We start from the raw sequence: 15,989 nt of genomic DNA on the forward strand, positions 1-15,989 counted from the left end.
TTGCTTGCGCTTGGTTCGGTTTCGTCTCAGCTCCTCATCGCCCACGTCTTCCACACGACACCAGTGACATTTACTACAAGGCTTGTATTTTGAAACACTTGGAGCTTTCAGTAGTTTCAAAGCTCACAAAGATCATTTATCCGGGTCTTCATGTGTGTTTTTCTCCACTGATGCCACAGAATCCTTGTTGAAATATCACTACAATCATGAAACTATCCTTGGAAGCCTCATTAACTTACGTACGTCTTGAAAGTTGCCGAGGTCAGAAGTTGAAACATCCGAGCGTACAGCCCCAGATTTCTGCCGCATACATCACCATCTCCCTGCCTGGCCAGATGACGCGTTTTGTCACCAAGACCACAGAAGACGAGCACAAAACCACGAAAACCACGCACACGACGGAAATCTGCCCCTGTGTGATAATTCGCTAATTGCCAATCGGGCGTTGTGTCGGTTATGGGACCATTTGCTGCGGCATGTCTGGTTACCCAAAAAAGTTATACCATTATTTTACAAAATGTCCCAGAAAAAGACGGCATCTGACAGTTACCTTTATCTATCGTATCCCCGGCTCTTGGTTTTTGCAGAGTTCTTCTTCAAGTAAAGATCATGTCCCTATTATCAGATAGAAATTTTGAGATTGAAAACCTTTAATTAAGGTTTGGACATGTAAGAAAAAAAATGATGATTAAATATTTTCCTCTAAGGTTACAGATGATTAAAATATGAAAGGTAGGAAAAAGATATTTACCTATATAGAAGTGTATGCCAGTCGATTAAGTGTGTTTTTTTAGTGTCTTAATTTCTTTTTAAAGTTTTTTATTTTTTTCTAAGGAAGGAACATATGCCTATTATCGGATAAAAATTTTAATATTGAATCTTTTTTCGGCTTTTCACACCTGTAAAAGAATTCAAAAACTTTTCTGAATAAAAATTTTCCTAAAAGATTGCAGATGATTAAACCGTGAAAAGAAATGAATAGTAATAAAAGTAATAAAAGTATTCATGAATCAAAAGGGTGTGTTTTTAAGAGTATTAATTTCTTTTAGAAGTGAAATGTGGTTAGTATCTACGCACCACTCATATGAATTTGAAAGAATATTTTTTCATGTCTACAATGGTTCTCCTTAACATGTACAGCAATCTACTAGCCCATTATTAATATTTATATTCTATCTATGTCCCGGAAGGAGATAGTGTCTGATAACTACCTTTATCCATCGTATCCTGAGTTCTTAGGCTTAATAGACATCAATTTACTAGTCATTATTAATTTCTATATTCTATCAAATGTCCCAAAAAGAGCAATATCTGACAGTTACCGTTATTTATCGTATCTCGAGTTATTAGTCTTTGCGTAGATCTTAATAAACAAGAATTTACTAGTCCATTATTATTTTTTTATTTGATATGCAGATATGAGATTCGCTGGACTTTTTTGTGATATCACTATTAGATCTTGTACATGTGCCTCATTACACATTTGCTTTTCTCTGCTTCGCTACAGTCATTCTTTCACCTTACTTCAACCACTTTTTTCGTTATTCTTTTATTGCAGTAATAAAAGTAGCATTCACATTCTTATTCTCGTGTTTCTTCAACCATACATTATCATGTACCTTCATGATTCCCTTTCAGTAATAATAAGACTAATATCTATAATTTCTTCATTCTTCTACGCTTGGATAAAGAAAGGAAAAGAAAAAAATAAAAATAAAAATTATAAAATAAATTAACAAACAAACCAGCAAACAAACAACAAACAAGCTTACGTCAACTTGTGCCTTCATTATTCCCTTCTAATAACAAGACTAATATCTATAATTTCTACATTCTTCTTCACTTGAAAAAAAAAATGCTAATAAAAATAATACAAAAATAAATTAATAAACTAACCCGCACACAAACAACAAACAACCTTACATCATCCCATGCCTTCATTATTCCCTTCTAGTAACAAGACTAACATCTATAATTCATTCATCCTTCTAAGCTTGAAAAAAAAAGATAAAAAAAAACTGCATAAAAATACATGAACCAGCAAACAAACAACAAACAAGTGTAATCAGTCACCTTTCACCACTAGTACCTGAAGGGATTACAGAAATGACGGAAGCTGTTTTCTTGAAAGTACGCCCACTGAAGGAATGACATCACACGCCTCCCTCCTGTCCCCCACCCCCCTCGCGGCCGCTACCTGGCGCACGACGAACCCCCGTTGCCGCAATCGGAAGGTCCAACAGGAGCCGCCAACTCTTCCCTAATGGCCAAGTTTCTCCTAAGTTGCTTAATTTACGTTCTCTTAATTGTTGGTGCCGGCCTGCCACACATTACCGCCCGATCCCTGTAGTAATGGGCGGCGGCTGGTGATGCAAAGATGTACTTACGTGCTACACACCGACAAGTAGTTCCGGTTCGTGTCGCCCCCAAACATCTCTCCCTCTCCTGTGCGTTCCCTTTCTTCTTTGGGTTTACTTCCACTCTCATATCCTCCCTTTTTGCTTCCTGCTATCACCCCATCTCTCCATCTTCCCACCCTTTCTCAATGACTTCTTTCTCCTCTTCTTAATTAATTAACAATAAAAAATAAGAATATAAGAAAATAAGGGAAGTTGCAAAAAGCCGTGTATGAAACATCTCTACATATTTCCACCTATCATCACCATCCATTAATTTGTCTAATCTTCTTTTTAAAGCTCCTTTATGATTCAGCACTAACAACCTGATTATTGAGTCCATTCCGTTCATCTACCACTCTATTTGAAGGTCTTTTTAAATCTAACTTTTCCAAGTCTGAACATGTTATTTCTTTTCATATTCTGATTACTGATCCTGAGAATTTTGCTTACCTCACCCTTGTTATATCCCGTCAATCGCATACTACGTTAAGACATATCATGTCCCATCTTAATCTACGCGTCTCTAAGGAATGCAAATTTGAAAGTTTCATTTCCTCTCATAAGGAATATCCCTCATCCCTTGTGTCCTTTTCGACATTCTCCTTCGTACTGATTCTAATAGAGCTATACCCTTCGAGTAACATGGGGACCAGAATTGTACAGCATAATCTAGATGAGTTCTGACTAGCGCCAAATATAACTTTAATATTATTCTGGCACTTCTACTTTCAGCACTCCTAAAAATCATTCCTAATACCCGATTTGTTTTATTTCTGGCCTCTGTGCATTGTTTTCTCACACGGAGATCAGGGATAACAGTAATTCCTAAATCTTATTCATTCTCTGAATTTACAAGACCCTCGTCCTTTATTGTGTACCTACTGTGTGAGTTTCTTCTACCTACGTTACTTTATATTTGTTAATATTAAACTGCATTTGCCATCTATCTGTCCATTTGTTCACCCTATCTAAGTCTGCCTACACAGCGATGGGATATGTGTCTTTCATTTCATATCTACAACACTCTCCTACCGATGATAGCTACTAACTAAATTTCTTATTCGAACAAATGAAACACTAAACGGAGATGCTCTCTCTCTCTCTCTCTCTCTCTCTCTCTCTCTCTCTCTCTCTCTCTCTCTCTCTCTCTCTCTCTCTCTCTCTCTCTCTCTCTCTCTCTCTCTCTCTCTCTCAGTAGAGCCTACAGATCGAGTCACTTTCCGGTGAACCTCATCCAAAATGTTACGGAGATGCAAAAATATCCGGAATTCAAATTTGAGGGTGCCGCGGACTACATTATACAATCTTACTCACTATTTTTTTATTTCAACAATGACATGGTATTATAATGTATTGAATGCAGAGGCTACTGCTAAATTACGTGAAATATCAAAATAAAACTTTTAATAGTAATAATGGTAATACTAATAATACTAATATTTATAGTAGTAACAGTTATAACAATGATGGCAATAGTAACAATAGTAAGTCATGATAATGTTAGCGATGGTAACAGTGGCAATAGTGACAGTAATTGTAATAGTAATGGTATGAGAACATCAACACTAATAGTAATAGCAATAATAGTAGTAATGGTAGAAATAGTGCAATAATATTAGTAATACGTGCTTGCGGATGTGCACAGATGCACCAGCAAATCTCTACAGGTGTGAGGTGACGCTGCCAGGCACCTGAATAATCACTCTCGTCATGTCTCATCCCGACCTGCCTGTCCCACTCCCACACCTCTAAAGTTCGAGGCGCCCCTCACTGTCGTGTCATCTTCTGGAAGGAATTATTATGGAGATCTAAAAGTCACTATTATTTACTTCACATGCCAACAGTAACGCGAACGACTGGTGTGATGCTTCTACGACTCTTCTGTGCCAAGACACAACACAAGGGAGCAGCAAAGTTGTAGCATGATGCCAGTCTCATGCTGCACACTCAACACACAGGCATCCTCTATGAAACACACTTCAACACGACTGATTCTTTGCACTGAGGCCTTGATTACTGTGCATCCATGTAGGCAACACACACACACACACACACACACACACACACACACACACACAGAGAGAGAGAGAGAGAGAGAGAGACAGGTGCCTATACTTGAGTTACATGCCTGGGAGTTGCGCCACAGCCTGACCACCTGGCAGGCTCGTGGTGACGTGCCATCAGTATCCAACACATGGCTGCTCCCGAACTTATTAATCGTCCCGGCGAACGGACCACTGCAGTACTTTCTCTGTAAACACAATCACACATATGGAGGCAATCATCACCTCCGCTCAACAACACAGGTGCTGGAATGCGTAAGACAAGTGTAATGGTAAGCACATATGTACACTACAAGTAAATGCCACCATATCATGCCTCGCGGTAATACATATTTTTATTCACTGTCAACTTTGTTTTGGTGTGTTGGGAAAGCGAGCATGAGTAGTTGCAGTAAAAGCGGCCCCTTCATCACTCCCGTCCACGCGCTGTACAACCTGGGATCGTATCTCCAAGCGTTTCAGTGTCTTATCTACATAACCTTAACAGGCTGTAGCGGAAGTTTTTTATGAATCTAAAACAAACAAGCATCCTGCACCATTAATGGGAAGAAGTAGCCATGGGAACTCGACTAATAGTACTATAACCTTTGAAAGTAGTCTTTATGAGAGAATACAACGTTTAAAGAGTACTATTCATTCTTATGTGATTATCGAGGTGAATGTTCGCTCACCAATCAGCGCTGCGGCGTTTTGGGCTGTGATGGGTATGAAGGGAAGCTTTACAGGAGAGGAGAGGTAGAGGTCGCGATTCCTCACCAAATGGCTGGGCACTTAAGGCTCGTTTACCGTCATTTGGTGGGAAAGGAGGTAAGGAGCTAGTCGGGTTACGTGGCCATTCTTGCCAGTCCCCGGTGGTATCGTTTCAACTATTTGTTTGTTTTCTCCTGGGACGGTAAATTTTGCGGGGCCTTGATGTAGTACCATAACTGATATTCAGACACTGATGAAGAGAATTGTGTGTGTGTGTGTGTGTGTGTGTGTGTGTGTGTGTGTGAAAACAAGGGATGAAGGAGAAGTACCCCAACGTTTCGTTTGTTGCCTTCTACAGGAACGTTCGGATACTTTTGCCCAAACGTTAGAGAATTAAGTACTTTGATTTTGTGTGTGTGTGTGTGTGTGTGTGTGTGTGTGTGTGTGTGTGTGTGTGTGTGTGTGTGTGAGCTTAAAATAGAAAATTGCACAGTATTCTATTAATGACCCTGCATACAAATGGGCTTATCCACCACAAGAATGTGTTTAGTTCACATTCATGCAGTAAATAGGAAGTAATGCAGAGGCCGTCACAGACACACACACACACGTTCAATGAAAGCGAATGCGCAGAAAGAAGCTAAGCAGTAAAGCTCTCTCTCTCTCTCTCTCTCTCTCTCTCTCTCTCTCTCTCTCTCTCTCTCTCTCTCTCTACACACACACACACACACACACACACACACACCGGAAGTTCACCATAGTCCGATACAATGAACAAGGACATAGCAACGTGACTGTCACTTCGCCTTGCCTGCACTGGTTACATTACGAGAACAAACAAAACAAACAACTTCATCAATATCGTAGTCTGTGTGTGTGTGTGTGTGTGTGTGTGTGTGTGTGTGCGCACCCCACGCCCCTCGTGACATAGGCCAGGCAGGACGAGCCACTAACAGCTCCATCCGCCGCCTACCCGCCAGCACGGCCTCCTCGCTTTAGTGTCACCCCACACTTACTCAGTTAAAGACGTCCTTACATTGAAAAGCAACCGCATATTCTAAGTTGCTAGTGTTTCATCGTCTGTCCGTGTGAGGCAGCGTGCTTGGAGTCCTGATCTGTGGTTAGCCCTGCTCTCCTCTAGCCTTACTGAGTGACGCTTCCTTGTCCTGCTTGCAAACGCGGACATGACATGACATAGTAGTGAGTGAGGCAGCACGTACTCTTCAGGAGACGCATCTGTGAGGGAAACACGGCGCGATGTTCAAGGCGTACACATTATCGTTAAGGAAAACCCTAGAAGCCTCCTTACCAGGGGTCCGCGTTGCACACCAGCCTAAGGCCAGGAGGGCTGCTACTGACAAGGTGAGGCAAGCATGGCGTCATCACTGTAACGACGATACAGTTTTCCTGTGTCTGTAGCTTTATCTTATGTCACTGAAATGTTGTGACGACAGTGTTCACCGACAGGGCACAGAACAGTTGGAGAAAAGTAAACATGAAGAAAGAAAAAGAGACATGGGAAGAGGCAAAGGGCGTCTAGAGAGGACAAGCGAGGAGCACTGGGCGCTGGTGGCCGGCCAGGTGTTCCAGTCCTGGACTGGTGACTGCCCCCGCCGCACCTACCAGTCCAGCCTCGCCAGCGCCCTCACACTGCGGCCCACCACCGCCGCGGATGGGGTGAGGCCCAGACCTATGATAAGCTAATTACTTTTCAAAAAAGAATGCTAATATAGGTATAAATGAAAGCGAGGAAATCTATCCATCCAGCTTCACATACACCAAGGGTCAGCAAGTGCCTTACTTTACCCTGCACCTGCGTCCAGCCAGCAATATTCATGCCCACACCCACCAGGCATCCACAAAATTTTTATTTTAATATGGTTCGCACCCACATTTTTTTTTCTTCGGCACAAAGCATTCACCACCTCGCACTCACAAAGTGTGCTGTGGGCCTACATGTCTGGTTTGTGAACTCATTTGCTTGCAAGTGGTGAGCGGGACTTCAGAAATTTTTTTTTTATTTATTTATTTTTTTTTTATTTCTAAACATTACAAAATGCGCTGTTGATCTAGGGCTACGGATCAATTGTGCCCTTATCCATTATATCCACCTTGCTCCCTGCTGTATCCCAAAATAATGAGTAGGATGGTTCCCTCTAATGATTACCTACCAGTTTTGCCTCGCCATATCCACCTGAATTTCATCTCATATAATTTGCATTCCTTGATCTATATCCCCTCAAAACACACTGCATACATCTGTTCCTACCGCACCTCCCTTGAATAGTTACCTCCAACCACCTTCCAGTCACGTTCCTGCAATATCACGATAACGGCTGCCTTGTTTAGGCCACTTCGACTTACGTGCATTGATTCACAACCACTTCAAGATCCCGAACTGGCACGTATTTTCAAAATGGAACCTGCAGCTGTTCCACACCCGCATTTTCATCTATATATTTATTATTTATCTATTTATTTATTAATTGTTTATTTCACATCCGCTTTGTAATGTGGATAAGCGTAGGTCCCTCATACGTGAGCTAGCCGGAGCAAATCTCTAAAACGCACACACGCACGTATACTACGTACACACATACACACACGCACTCTCTCTCACACACATACACACACACACATACACACACACACACACACACACACACACACACACACACACACACACACACACACACATCAATCTCATTTCATAGAGAAAGTGCCTCAATATTCTTTGCATCAAAATGCAGTCTTCCTCAGGGCGAAGGAAGTGCCGAGCCCTGGAACGGCCACCTGCCCCCAGCAGCGCTGCGGGAGTTAACCCAGCTGGCAGATGAACTGGGCCTCCGCAAGGACGCTCAGCAGCTGGCCTGGTGGCTCGTGGGCAGCCGACTAGCCTCGGTAGATGCCGAATGGATACTCTCTCAGGTGAAGGACATCCAAGCCTCGCTAGAAGAGAACGCTTACACGGAGGAGGAGAAGGCCGACCTGCTGCATTCCCTCACGCTCTACATCTACTCCCAGATCAAGAGGCTCAAGTCTCTGCACACGGCCTTCCCCAGCAGCTGCAGCAAGCAGCTCACGTTCACCCTCAGGTCAGTGGTCTCGCACAGCCGTCATGCCGCTCGCAGTAGGCGGCACATTTGTGGGACGAGTAGTCATCATTTAGAATAGATTTTAGAGGATTATTCATAAAAACGATACATTAATTCTTTTAATAATACGTACTACCGTATGGTAATAAAGTGAATGCGAGGGAGGATAATGTGTGTGTATGTGCAGTGTGTGTGTGTGTGTGTGTGTGTGTGTGTGTGTGTGTGTGTGTTCAGTATAGTTCCTCTTAGTAAGCGCGACTGAGATTCATATTACCTCATGTTTCAAGGCCTTTATGGTACCATTTAGTAGGCTTTTCGCTCATAATTCTTGGTAAAATCGCATTTTTTCTGAAGTCATCTTTTCCTGTTTGAATTCTCAGTCACTCCACTTTGAATTGTTAATTCTATCACAAACTTCGATCAGACAGATCGACAACCAGACAGATGATAGACAGCTCTTAGTAATATATGTAGATTATAATAAAACTTAAACTACCAATACACTGCTATTACCACCACCGCCACTACCACCTCCACCATCACCACCACCACAACAACAACAACAACAACAACAACAACAACAACAGCAATGCACTAGCAGCAACAGCAACAGCCATGACCTCCACTAAGTTTTCCAGTACAAGATTCAGCAGCACTCTGGGCAGCAGCTGCCATCTTCTCTCTGCTGCAGGACACTGAGGAATCTGGAGGAGCACCCTGCCACTCGCCGTCTGCTGGACACTGCCGGTCAGCCTCCCATCCCTGAGGACGTCACCGCCGCTCTCCAACGTCACGTCCACGAATGGTGAGTCCCAAGAGAGTCCCGCGAACGAGCCATTCGTCAGCGGCATCTACCGGCTATGAGTACGTAACTACGTAAGGACAAGCTGGCTTAATTTTTCGTTTCCGTGTACTATGTTCGGCATATTATGATATATCACAGTCTAATTATCATTTAATTTTGTTGGGCAGCTACATTTCTCAATTACCTCTTGGTCTAATTGTGTACTGTTCCAAAATTTACACACATGAAACAGACAGGGAGGCATTGAACGTTACATTGCATCTCAGCACGTGACAGACTAATCAGGTTCACCAGTTTTTCAGGTGGAGTGAGGTGGTACAGGTGGAACCAAGCTCCACGGAGGAACGTGAGGAACAACTCAGACGAGCAGTGAACACCGTGACCCGCGTGCCGGCGTTGCTCTCACGAGAAGCCGAGATGTACCATCAAATATTTCAGAGGTATGCTGGGGAATAGGCACCCCATTACTGAGGTGTACTGCATATAAATTCAAGACGTATTAATAACGTCTTTTACTTATGTAAACACAAATTCTAAAGCAGTACGGTCAAAGTCCAAGTGTTCGTTCGTACTGGCATTTGTACTGAACTAACTGCACAAATTATTTGATACTTTATCTATGAATCATAAGACATACTAAATACTTGTACATGAATTCAGATTATACGTACTCAACAATTTAGCAAATATTTTAGGTGCATATATATATATATATATATATATATATATATATATATATATATATATATATATATATATATATATATATATATATATATATATATATATATATATATATATATATATATATATATATATATATATATATATATATATATATATATATATATATATATATAATTTTTTCTCTCATAGGCTTGTGTGAGTCCTGATGTCACTGTGTCTTTCTCAGAGAGCTGTCAGTGTCATATGACAATTTGTGTCGGCGGGAGGTACGCAGCCGCCTTGACAATCTCGCCTCGTCCCTTCTCGTCCCAAGTGACTCGAAACCTCAAGCCCCATTGAAAGGTAAAAGCTGATCCTTAAGGAAAACAAGTTATCTGATTGCCAATATAAATCATAGTTTATGTAAAACCTGTTCCCATTTCAAAGCACATCTCAGCAATTATAACTTACAGACAGATCGCGAGACGGAGAGATTTACTCACAGCTACAAAACTTCGCCGTAGGTTCGCCGCTTTGGTCACTGTACAAGTCACTGGGCCGCGCGTACAGGTACGTACGAGCATATAAATAACAATGGAACCAATCAATACTCTACTAACACTTTATCAGCTAAGTCAGAAAATAAATTGGCAAACATATAAAAAAAAAACAAGCAAATAGATAAAATATAAAACTTATTATTCTAAACCAGAATATGATAAACATATTTCCGAAACAAGCACATGCAGCAAACTGTCACAAGGTCGCGAAGGAATACACGCTGCGGACAGCCGAGAGCGACTTTCGTAACACTTGAATCGCACTGTAGTACAACAAATTATTGCAGCGCATGTGACGATTTGGAAAGCAAGACTGCCGCCGCGCCACACAGTTATCCAGGCTGCTTTCTGAGGAGCGTGGCTTTTTGGTTGGGCCCGGCAAGCAGAGACACCAGGCTGGGTATCTTTCACTCTTATAGCAGCACGTCCACCCTTCAAGATGTACTGACAGCCTTCACGGAGGTTAGTGAACGCATGGGCTTTATCTTATGCTAGGTATATAAGGTCACCTGCATGGTCTTGGTTATGGAGGATAGCACCTGAAGCCGAGCAGTCAGTGTCACTCCACTAACATTCGATACTGGATTAGCTTGACTTACGAGACCGTTACATATTTGAAATTTTCGATGGTGACAGCCGACTACTGAAGCCTCCGACGCTCTCCAGAAGACTGTTTGGTTCTGTGTTCCTCTGTACAGGCGAGGGAGTGGTGGCGGGAGCTGGCATGGCCCGACCCGGAGACTCGAGGCGTGGTGGCGGTGGGGCTGCTGGAGAACCTCTGCTCCCTCGCAACTCGCCGATGCCAGGGCGTCATCTCCCGCTGCCCTCGAGACTCCACGCCACCAGTACAACCTTACTTTGACGTTGAAGTAAGCCTTTTTTTTCTCTCTCTCCCTCTCTCTCTCTCTTTCTTTCCTTCTGTCTTTCTTTCTTTCTTATCTTTTATATGGATGCAATACTTCCTTATCTTTCCTTTTTTTATTCTTATACTTTTATTTACGCATTTATCTCCTCAATATATCTCCTGCAATCACTCTTTCAGACACAGCTTTATCAGTTCTATATTATACACAATTCCTGCGCAGTTTTGTTCATGCCTGAAGAGCGTGTCGCGGGTCGCTGAGGAGGTGCAGCAGCTTTCCGATGACCTTGGACTGGAGGAAGTGGTGGAGGGAATGCGCAAGTGTGGTAACAGGGGCGCCGCGGATCAAGCCAAGGATACCGTCTCCACCTTGCTTTCCAGCGTTGTCCAGAATTTGGAAAACTTACTAGACCAATACATAGACACGGCCATCGATCAGGTAATGCTTTGGAACCACGAGGAAATTACGTAAAACAATTAATTAATTAGTCATTTGCACAACTCAGAATTTTAAGTCAAAAGGCTTCACTTTTGGAAATAGGCAGTTTGTGTGCAGACACTTTTTTATATATAGATGAACTCCCTTCATGATGGATACTTTGATGTTCTATTTTTGTATTTATTTTTTTCTTAATCTCGTAATGTTAATTTCTTTCCAACATTTATTTATTTTCTTATTATCTATCACTTCGTAGCATGCGGGACATTTCTTTTGCTTTCAGGCAGTGCCCAAGTTGAGGGAGGAGGTGGTGGAGGTGTGTGAGCGAGGAGGCAGCTCGACGCCTCCCAGCTTGCCTTCAACTCTCAGCCTCCTCCAGGAACATCTCCCGCACTCATTATCACCAAGGTCACACTACGTTCCACCGAGCAGTTCAAAGGCGTCCAGCACCTCGTCCTCCCCATGCCTCTCTGTATGCTACTCTCCGTCACTTTTCCAGCGTCTTTTGGTGAGACTGTGGGATGCTGTCGTTCTTCAGTTTATGGTCACTGTTGCTGAGAAAACAGGCGTGAGTATCAACGTACGGGGAAATCGATTGATTAGTTGAATGAGTGATTAATTTAAGGCGGCGCAGCAAGCCATCAGGCGAGTCATTCATTATTCGCGTTACTCGGGATTCTTATCCTAAACATGATACAGTTGTATTGATTATGGTGAATGGCATACCTTGATTTTGTAGGGTGGGAGAGTTTAGGCACACGACTTTAAGGTTTGGCCATTACTGAGACAGAAGCAGACTTCAGAATACTTCAGTCGGGTGCACAGCATCCTGGAGGCCACCCTGGCGCTCTTCACCACTCCCGGTCGTCTCCACCCTAGAGCTGCCGCCACACCAGGTACGTATAGCAGGAATGTGGACCAAATTCCTCTATACACTACAAGTGGCTGTCATTACCGTGCTTTAATGTAGATAGGATTTTCTTTTTTTTATGTAGGAGGGGCACCGACCAATGGCAACAAAAATTGCAAGGAAAAAAAAAAAAGGCCCACTGAGGTGCCGGTCCCCGTACAGAGTCGAAAGCGTTAGTCAGAAATACAGGATAAGTGTCTTGAAACCTTCCTCTTGAAAAAGTTCAAGTCGTAGGAAGGTGGAAACACAGAAGCAGGCAGAGAATTCCAAAGTTTACCAGAGAAAGGGATAAATGATTGAGAATACTGGCTAACTCGCATTAGAAAGGTGGACAGAATAGGGGCAAGAGAAATAAGAAAGTCTTGTGCAGGGAGGCCGCGGGAGGAGGAGAGGCATGCAGTTAGCAAAATCAGAGGAGCAGTTGGCATGAAAATAGCGGTAGAAGATAGCGAGAGATGCAACATTGCGGCGATGAGAAAGAGGCTGAAGACAATCAGTTAGAGGAGAGGAGCTGAGAGGACGAAAAGCTTTGGATTCCACCCTGTCTAAAAGAGTGGTATGAGTGGAACCCCCCATACATGTGAAGCATACTCCATACATGCATGGATGGATAAGGCCCCTGTACAGAGTTAGCAGCTGGGGGGATGAGAAAATCTGGCAGAGACGACTCAGAACACTTAACTTCATAGAAGCTGTTTTAGCAAGAGATGAGATGTGAAGTTTGCAGTTTAGATTATAAGCAAAGGACAGACCAAGAATGTTCAGTGTAGAAGAGGGAGACAGTTGAGTGTCAATGAAGAAGAGTGGATAGTTGTTTGGAAGGTTGTGTCGAGTTGATAGATGGAGAAATTGAGTTTTTGAGCATTGAACAGTACCAAGTTTGCTCTGCCTCAATCAGAAATTTAGAGAGATTAGAAGTCAAGTGTTCTGTGGCTTCCCTGCGTGACTCCGTTTTGGAGAAAAACCCCTTTTGTTATGTAAATGGTCATCAGCTTGCGTGATATACATCAGCATGTTTGTGTGAGTTATGCGTGCACACGATTGATATAGAGGTGGAATTCCCAAAGTTACTCCCAGAGATACTAGAAAGGATTATCAGAGATACGTTATCATGATTACATGCAATACTGTTGCGCATTGGTGCTGCTTCTTGGTGGAACCTTTAACTTCGCACAAGAGTGTTTGGGGTTAGGTAAACTTCGTCATCGTATAAAAAAATGCAGCTATATAGTTTTTCTTTCAATCTCGTATTTCAGGGTACAGGTCTGTGGCCGAGCAAGTGAAGGGCCAGCGAATGTCTAGCCCGGCGCTCATCCTACAGTACTACCTGTCTCGCTACACACAGCAGACCGAACCGCACCTCCCAACTGTAGCTCACGTCCTCGTCAGGGTAAGAGAAGCTTTAGTGTGAATAAACGCCTCTCAAGCTTCAGTCTCGTGAATATGAAAGTCGAGATACGACTTGCATTAGTGAGGACATGTGGAGAGTTGAATTCCCCAGCCAAAATTAATCAAATTATTGATCAAAGCGTCATGTCCTCATAACACACACAAAAAAAAAAAAAAATTATATACAAAGAAATTTTCAGTGTCCTTGGCCCACAAGCTTCATAATTTGATTGTTCATAACGAATAAACCAAAATTATACACAAAGACATTTTCAGAGTTTCTTTGGCCCATACGTTCCATAATTTGATTGTTCATAATAATGTCTTAATCTCTGGATTTCCTTCGCTCAGGCCTTCTACAGCCAGCCAGGACACTTGACGGTGCGAGTGTTAGAGGCACGGGACGTGGAAACGGTGACAGGAAAGTCTCTGCGTTACCACGTGACTGTGCAGGTGGTGCCCCGCGAGGTGTGTTGCGGGGGTTTCCTGCACCGCACCACCACTGTCACCCACTGCCCCGCCTCCTTCTACGAAACATTCGAATTGTTCGTCTCACTGAAATTGTTACGAAAGTATTTAGAATGTTATTTGTTATTTCAACGATAATTTGCCAGTTATTTCGTTCAATACACTATTGGGTTTTAACCATTAGTTTACTGTTGTGGATACATTACAGAATCAAAGACATATGTTCCTCATTCACCTACCAATGATCTTGAGAATTCATAGAATGAGAACACAGAGGCCTCCCCCACAGCCCGACGGGAGAGTGCAGGGGCGAGGGCAGCGCCGGATGGCTACAGTTCACCCTCGAGGCGACGCGGAGCAGCGGCGGCAGCGGTTTATTTCTCGGGGAAGCCTTCGTGCCCCTCGCCTCCATCCCATACGTGGATTCCCCGGAGCTACAGAACACGACCCTCCGATTGACTACGCCTGTTTTCCCACCAGGTATGACACAATTTGAAAAGAAGAAAAAAATCGAAGAATCGTCATTCATATAGTGATGAATTTGAATCGTTCATATACGTATGTCCGTATGTACGCTAAAAGTGAACGCCTGCCTTGCGCAACGTACATGATGTGTGACTAATGTTGTGCTCATTATGAATCATGTATTGTGAAAGCGTTGATTATATTTTGTTAGTTTGGTATATATATATATATATATATATATATATATATATATATATATATATATATATATATATATATATATATATATATATATATATATATATATATATATATATATATATATATATATATATATATATATATATATATATATATATCAGTTTTCTTAATCTTTTTTTTTTTTTTTTTTTTTTTTTTTTTTTTTTTTTAGGATACGAGTCTGTGGCGGTGCTTCGGTCACGAGTGAGCAGCGACGAGCAGGCTGCGTCCTTCATTCGTATGCTAGAGAGGAGGCACCCGGAAAGCCGCTGCGCAGGACACACCAAGTGCTCGAGGAGCGGGCCTTAGCAGTTCCGTGATGGATGGAGCCCGTACATTCCTGCGCCTTTCACAATAATAATGTAATGGAAACTATTTTACTCTCATTAAGATTAAAGCAACAGTGATGTGTTGAGTTTATTGTCCTTAAAGAAAGTAAGCGTCGTTGGTCTCTTCATAATAGTTGCTTCCAGTGCCAGCCCTCCTTTCCATGCTTGCCCATCAAATGAAAGTGACCACATTTTGAAACTTTCGGCATCTAAACACGATCACGTTTAACAAGAGAGTTATTAATATTTCCAAAGAAGCATTCATGGGTCTGGCGATTACTTCGGTATTTCATTAATTAAAATCAATCTCAAAAATGAAAATACAATTTAAAATGTCCATTGAAAAATGTAGCTTGGATTTGGATGCAATGCATAAAATTTACATTATAACCTTTAATTTGCTTTCAGACTTGGTCTTCTATCAACTGGTGCTGGTTATCTAGAGTAAGATTTTTGTTAACATCAATGCAATATAGGAGAAAATTTATACTATGGCTAAAGGCTGTTTCTTGATGAACATATACATAAATACAAACTGTAAAGCAAAGCTGAAATATATGTACTGCAACATCTATAAGACTATTATCATTAAACCCTTGAAATAATCAG

General features: G+C 42.2%; 1 protein-coding gene across 3 annotated transcripts; it reads left to right on the forward strand.

Moving 5' to 3' along the window:
* Nucleotides 1–6,105: 6,105 nt before the first annotated feature.
* LOC135099999 (uncharacterized) lies at nt 6,106–15,957 on the forward strand. Of its 3 annotated transcripts, none has more exons than XR_010268478.1 (17): nt 6,106–6,514; nt 6,620–6,829; nt 7,913–8,247; nt 8,939–9,052; nt 9,355–9,492; nt 9,966–10,081; nt 10,192–10,288; nt 10,566–10,740; nt 10,977–11,147; nt 11,364–11,579; nt 11,863–12,147; nt 12,376–12,475; nt 13,746–13,879; nt 14,230–14,423; nt 14,636–14,826; nt 15,224–15,413; nt 15,789–15,957. XR_010268478.1 is itself a non-coding variant. In XM_064002813.1 (16 exons), exons 1-16 carry the CDS (start codon nt 6,410–6,412, stop codon nt 15,358–15,360), a joined length of 2,724 nt encoding a protein of 907 aa, XP_063858883.1. In that variant the 5' UTR covers nt 6,106–6,409; the 3' UTR covers nt 15,361–15,460. The 3 variants fall into 3 exon arrangements, 1 of the variants encoding a protein (XP_063858883.1); XR_010268477.1 differs by having other exon boundaries at nt 6,107–6,514; nt 12,370–12,475; XM_064002813.1 differs by lacking the exon at nt 15,789–15,957 and having other exon boundaries at nt 12,370–12,475; nt 15,224–15,460.
* Nucleotides 15,958–15,989: the final 32 nt, after the last annotated feature.

This window comes from Scylla paramamosain, chromosome 4, assembly GCF_035594125.1.
Source record: "Scylla paramamosain isolate STU-SP2022 chromosome 4, ASM3559412v1, whole genome shotgun sequence".
NCBI lineage: Eukaryota > Metazoa > Arthropoda > Malacostraca > Decapoda > Portunidae > Scylla > Scylla paramamosain.